Here is a 7192-nt window from a genome sequence, read left to right on the forward strand (position 1 = left end):
TGGTTGCAAGTTACAACATCAACATCTGATTGTATATCTCTTAACAAAATATATATCGGACATACAATAGATGGGAGGAAACAAAAAGATTTGCAGAGTGACTCATAGTTCTTGTTATGATGGTGTTCAAACAGGCAAAGAGTATTGAAAAGATTTTCACAAGAGTACTTTACAAAAAGTGCAAATGAAACCACAAAAGCCTTCAATTTCACAACATCTTAAAGAGCCTAAAATTCAGAAGGTGAGAGTTCTAAACAACCTGACTGTGGTCATGCTGCAGGCAAAGGGCAATCAGTGATCTATTTAACACATACTGTAGTATTGTACATGCCTGCATACAGAAAGTTGACAAAATTTTGTTGAAAATAAGCTCACAAATACTTTGTTTTTCTGAGAGACTGTGAAACTCGAGCATCAACATAGACCTCTGGAGATGATCCCTCACATGGCACCAATTTTTCTTTGTGACTTGCTGTACTTCAGCTCCACATTAATGCCCCATCTTCAACCCATCAACTACCCACCAGACGGAATAAATACTTTACGTGTGAAGTTTTGAAGGTTGACAGCAGCACCACCGTGACTTGGAACTAAACTATGACAATTGTTTGTGATTACACAGCGCCAGGGTGGGTTCCACACGGGTGACAAGATCACGCACCAGTTGTCACATGTGACTGTAACCAACAATCCTAGCTGGGCTTCCTGGAAATAATTACCTCTTGACCGTTGGCAGGCCACAGTAGAAGGTGGTAATGCATTAGCAAGCATCTCTCTTTTCTCTGTTTTTTCTTTTTATCAATAATTGATCCCCACCCTCTCATTCCCTAAAGCAAACTGCAGTTTTGCATCAGGATCAGTCGTCCAGAGTCAGTACTGAATTGAGTTCTGTGTTGTGAGGACAGCTACATCTGTAAGTTTTTGGAGGGTTTGACACAGAATAGAAATGACAGTACTGGTAAGTTGCTAATGTAGCAAAACATGTACATCATCTAGGACTTCACTGTGAAACATCCATTGTTTTTTGTGTTTTTAAAGGGTCTAAGGGATTGTAATCATCTCAGTAAGTACTGGGCAAAAAGTGTGTTTATGGTTGTAAATATGTTTCCAAATATATTTCTGCATTTGTGGTTATCGTTTGTCTGTCAAACCTTAGCTGCTATACAGTAGGAAATGATCATTATCTGACGCAGAAACACCTGTAAATTGCTCTAGACTGGCTTGTGCTAACACAGCATTTTGAGCAACCACCCCCACCTTTGACCATGAACTGCTTCGACATCCTAACACTTCAGGAGTCATACGGATGTATGCTGAAGTGTCAGTATTAATACTTTCTTTACCACAATATGTGATGAACTGTAAACTGTGCAGTCATTGTGGTCACAGCTGACAATATTGGCTTCTCTTCATCTGTACTGAGTTCATAATTTTCCTATTCTGAACTTAATACAGTCACAGTATTTTCCAAAGATTCTGTTCCACTAGTTTCCTGATCTGTGGCTGTTGGCTGGCGATCAAGTCCTGGGTTAGTGAGTTATGACAAATGGGGAATATCGGTACTGAGGATCATTGCAGCCACACTAAGAACATCACCAGCAGAAGTCTACCTGCAAGAATGAATGCACAAATAGATGCATGCAAACCTGTGTGCACATTGTACACACATAAAGATATACTTTCTAGAAACTGCCATACAAACAAATGTATATACATACACATGTACCTCAGGCCAGGCACAGTCTCATCACTGCCACTGTGTCAGGCGGTTTCTTTTTGCCAGCAGAAAGGCTGCAGTAATGAAGGACCTCACACTCTATTCACAACTCAATGAAAAAAGCGACTGTAGTCAATTAAATGTATTTTAGGGAAACCACTATTTGTGCCAAGTGCAGTTGCAGTCCAAACACTGTGTGCCAGTTGACTGTCAACACAGATGTGGTGCGTGTTTGGAGAGACTGAGAGAGACAAAAAAAAAGTGGCAGAGAGCAAGAGAAGGTAATATCCAAGTGTCTGAGCTGATAGAAGTTTATTGAAAATGGATTTTTTTTTAAGCTGAAAATGTCTCTGGCTCTTTGGGAGAAAGACAAACATACTGTCAGTTTGAGAGAGAGGGAGAATAAGGTCAGCTCAAGGAATCTTTTACTGAAACGTTAGAGTTTTATAATTTTCTTTAAATTTTTAATACATCAGTATTAGACTGGGGGATGCCTATATCTTGAGAAGCATGAGTGTATACATTTTATATGAGTGATATGCCGCCTCTTTTCAGTCTCACAGCAGCCCATTTATTTCAAACCCTATCTGACCAAGTCATATTTAGATTTTGTTGAGATAATGTCTGGCCCTGAACAGCAAAACGACAAATTTCTGACAGAGATGAATTGGGAAGCTAAATGAGTAGTTGGAGAATGTTATCTTTTGTTTTGCACTTTAGGGTACTGTTTCTACTTTGGGTGGAATGTGTCAGCTGTTTAGGTGAAGGATGTCAACAATATATACACCACAAGTCACGTTTTAATATTTTGTGACACAAAGCTTTTTAATTGTTGCAACAACATAAAAAAACATGATGTGATTACTGTGCTTTTTCTTATGAACCTCCCTAAAATACACACAAATTACCAAGGGTGCAGCAACATATTGCTCAGGCTACAAATATTTAAACACCACTGCTGAAAAGCTAATGGGACTGTGTTTTGCCTCTAGTCAGGTTTGATCAGAACACAGGATGGGGACTACTTTGTGAGACCTGTGTCCCCCAGGCTTGCCCAGAGAGAGAACTTCACAGCACCCTCCAGTCATCAGCCACACATCCTCTACAAGAGTGAAAGCAGCTCCCAGAAAGAGCAGAGAAGTCATCCACCTCCACGGCTTCAAAAGAGATTTGCAGATTTAACTCCTAATAAATCACGCAGACACACTGTCACCAAGAGATCCACAAACTCTCATACAGATCCCGCCTACAACGCAGTTAATGAAGATCAATATGGGGTCCAGGAAAAACCGCAAAGTGACTTTCACCATTATCGCCATGGCCACACTTACAACAGCAGTCATGGTGACCCATTGGAGCATCATCTAAGCCGCCATCACCACGCCAGTGACTACAGACACTGGGAGAAGCAGAGGCAACACTTCTGTGGGAGAAGGAAGAAATGTATGTAAGGGCAATTTCTCATTCTAATCCACAGAATGCAGCATTAGTATAGGGTGTCACTCATCCTCACCTACTGCTTTATGTTGATGTATGAAACATCTGCCTCTGTTTCACATGCAAAAATTTTAGTTGGGAGCAGGTTCCAGTTTAGTCTCAGCAAGAAAGTAGCCAGTGAAAACATAAAGAGAAGAAAACAGACAAACACTGCACAAATCATTCTGCACTGGTGATGCAGGATGTCCTTTTAAAAAAACATAAGCAACCCACAATAGGATTTAAATAAAAGGTAAATGTTACATATATATAGTCTTCCACCAAAGGGATATTTTTACTCTTGACAAAATTAGATTAAATGACTTATTTTGCTCAGGATATTGGTATTTCCATGTAGTCCTTTTCCCCTTTTCACTCCTTCAAATGAAAATAGTTAACATCTGACAATTGAATAAATATGTCCCGCCTGGACATACTTCTGACTTTGTTAGCTTTTGAGTGTAAGAATATATTCTTTAAGTTTCCAGATGTTAACTAAATTAGTGATTTGAACTCGGAGAGGTTAAGCAACATGTCAGGAGAGATCAACTCACTTACAGGTTCACAAAGAAAAGAAAAGGACTGACATAATAATAATACTGGTCGTTGACCTTTGTGGTGAACTCTGTCAGCAGGCAGCCCTACATGGCTCTGGTTGTTTGGTGGAATGGGAACACAGAGACATCATACCAGTGTTTCTATGTTCATTTTATTGCTTTGAATGTCAGTATATTTACAATTTACAAAAGCTTACAGTACTGTGATTTTATAACACAGCATTATTAAAAATAGATAAGTATATACCCCCTACTGTGTTAAAGTGAGAAAGCAAGTGAAGACTGGGGAACTTAGAGGATGTTATAACTTTTGAACATAATGGCAACATATTTGCTCACTTTCCTTGGATAATTGTCCCAACGACTTTCAGAGGACTGTACTATTTCATGTGATGACAAGTGTTTCTTCTGAAGAATATTATCTCAATTTATACTGACATTTTTGGCCAACTTCATTAGTAATTTAACCTGGAAAAGGTTAAGGGAAATGTTTTATGCTCACTTTACACTGTGACAAATGTTTGCACTCAAGAAATTATAACAAGATTGGCTAGCACTGCTGGTGTCACAGGGGTCATTTGGAGGAGAGCAGGCAGGGATTGGACTGGTCACCATTAACACTAGTTGTCTGTCCTCTGTGAAAACACAATATTTACATTTTCAGAGAGTGACATCACTGAATACCTGTGCTGTGTTTTAGTCAAACAGGCACTTTGGTCACTCACCTGCTTTCCACATATATGAGCAAACTCACTAGCCTTTATCGCAACCAGGCAGTGATAGGTGAAGGTTTAGACAACTTCAGACAATGACAGTGAAGGTGTGAGGTGATAATGCAAAAGCCACTGTGTTTTTAGGCTGTGTTTTCCTTTGTCTATTGACCTAATTGACCTCTTGTCATAATCATGTCATAATGTAGAAATTAGTATGGATGTGTTTCTCAAAAGCAGACTTAAAAGGGAGGAACTGTTCATTTGATATTGAGATTAAGTCTTTGTTTGCCTAAATCACATCTTCACTTAACAAGTATGTGCTGATAAGGCTTCACAATAAGCTCGTATTCTGATTTTATTGCAATTTGGTTCACTATGTTTTATAAAAACAAATTCCCCTTAGGAGGGAAAGCTTATCTATCATACTATATTAAAATATCTAACATTGTGTTTTGTTGACAGAATATGAAATTGCTCAGAAATTTCCTTGAAGAACACAGTGGATTTGGATTTGTATGTAGACATTATGTAGCTTCTGCTGAATGCACAGCATATCACATAATCTGATTTCACGCTATCCTTAGTGGCAGCATAACACTGAGACTGCCAGAGTCAACATCAGAAAAAAGGTCTCCAGTTTATCCATGACATCAGGTCATGAAATTAAGAATATACTATGGTTAATCATTCAATATGGCGGTCAGCTGCTTGTCGAAATAACTGGTTAACGCTCATCAGCGAAGACGGCCATTGTTTTATCTGAACAGTTTTGTTGTTGTTGTTTTGTTTTGTTTTTCTGCCAGCAACCACCCACCATACCATAGTTTGTTCCTAATCATATTGACTCTGTAGCCACAGCGTGTTCTGGACAAAGTCACATGCTTTGTTCAGTTGTTACCTAATAATTTTGCTTCATAATGGTATATGAATTTTATTTCCCTTTATCTTTCCCCATCTGTTTTGTTTAGACATGCCCAAACCCCCAGAGGAGGATGTTTTTATCCTCCCAGATGAGTACAGATTCATCCCCAGGAACAAAAGGGCAGTGCTGATGAAGAACCAAGTCAATCAGAAGCTCAATGTGGAGACGCTGGTGGTGGTGGACAGAAAGATGATGGACAACCACGGCCAGGAGAACGTTACCACATATGTTCTTACTGTGCTTAATATGGTGAGAGACGCTTAATATCAACTCAAAGCTTTCCATAGTTTGGGATTTAGAGAACAGACACCCCGTCTTTCCGTTTCATTTACTGTATGGGAAAGATCACATCTACAAACATGAAACTGATATCTGGGTGAGATCATCACTACGATGCTGACAATCTCCTGTCATCCGTCTCAGCTGATCTGCAAGCAAATTCTGTCACGCTTGTTTTGCTACTTAACAACTGACTGACAAATCCAAAGATAATCCATCTATTTTGAAAACATAGAAACCAAGTTGGAGCAGTCATAGCCTGTCTTAGAGGAGTCACTTAAATACAGTATGGAGTTTCACTGAAAACACCCAACCCCCTCCCACACCTGCCAGCTCTCGTAGGTCTTAAAAATATTATCCAGTATTTGCTGAAAATTAAATCTGATAAGCCATTTCAGCATTTGTGTAGATTTATGTTTTCTTCAGCAGTGGGATGGAAAGATTTCAAAAACATTTTATAATGTCTGCTTTAGAAAAGAAACATACTGGGTGTTATGTACCGCAAAACACTGAAACACTATGGAAACTGGTTTGATTGTTTCTTTTTTAAAGCAGTGAAAACACAGTGAATCACTGTGCAAGTCTGAAACGTTGTCAAGCGCTGGTGTTCCAGGATATCTTAGTTTAAATAAGTGGGCTCAATTTCCTCTTTGACCTCTGAATATTGCTTGAATTCACTAACAAAGCACAGCTGTGTGTGTCTTCTCATGAGTCAGCGAAGAGGAACACCAAATATCGGGAACATAAGGAACAAATAGAAAAAAGGATTAGTGACTGGCACCTGAGATATTCACAGGACCCAAGAGAAAGGCAGAGAGCGAACAATAGCAAAAGGTCAGGAGTCCACTTTCAAAGCCAAAACTGTTATGACTAATGGTCAGATATGTACAAGAAGAATTGGAAACAGCAGTTGAGGCTATCATAACTCAACAATATCATCAAAAGAACTTTGTATATTATTTCTACAGGAATGTGAGGTTTGTGATCTCATACATTTGATACAGGCCTCTCGATTATACGTATGTGTCTATACATATATACTGTAGATTTAAAGGTAAAGGCATTTTCTCTATTAGCAGTATTTTCAACACTCCCCATACAAAGACTAAAACCAATGATGATTTACCACTACTAATGTCTGTCAGTTTGTCAGTACTAGATTAGCTTATTTTTCTGTGCCGTAGACCTCCATTGTTGTTCAAAAATGATCAGAAACACACTTAAACGCAGCGTCGCGCTGGCTGACGTTTCCTCTTTACGAATCACCAGACCCTGATATTTTTTAAAGCTGGGGCCCCAAAGGCTCCAGAGAGCCATAACCTTTTACAACATCTGAAGTAAGCATGAGTCAAGGGCCCATGCACAGGATCTCTGGATATTTTTCTATTAGAATCTTGTGTTTCAAAATGAAGAAATATATCACTAAGTGCAATGTTGTGTTTCCCTGATGTGTTTATAATTGATTGACAGACATTAACAGTGAGCAGAGGCAAATGACTGTTGGTTTTAGTCTCTGTATGGGGAGTGT

The 7192-nt window shown here is 39.0% G+C and overlaps 1 protein-coding gene across 1 annotated transcript in view; it reads left to right on the plus strand.

Moving 5' to 3' along the window:
- Nucleotides 1-7192, plus strand: part of adamts16 (ADAM metallopeptidase with thrombospondin type 1 motif, 16) — a 54776-nt gene that overhangs the window by 11127 nt on the left and 36457 nt on the right. Inside the window, exons 3-4 of the mRNA XM_020596589.1 lie at nucleotides 2710-3160; nucleotides 5432-5634. Of these exons, the coding sequence (XP_020452245.1) occupies nucleotides 2710-3160; nucleotides 5432-5634 (654 nt within the window). The remainder of the gene's footprint in view (nucleotides 1-2709; nucleotides 3161-5431; nucleotides 5635-7192) is intronic.

This window comes from Monopterus albus, unplaced genomic scaffold, assembly GCF_001952655.1.
Source record: "Monopterus albus unplaced genomic scaffold, M_albus_1.0 scaffold31.1, whole genome shotgun sequence".
Classification (NCBI taxonomy): Eukaryota; Metazoa; Chordata; class Actinopteri; order Synbranchiformes; family Synbranchidae; genus Monopterus; species Monopterus albus.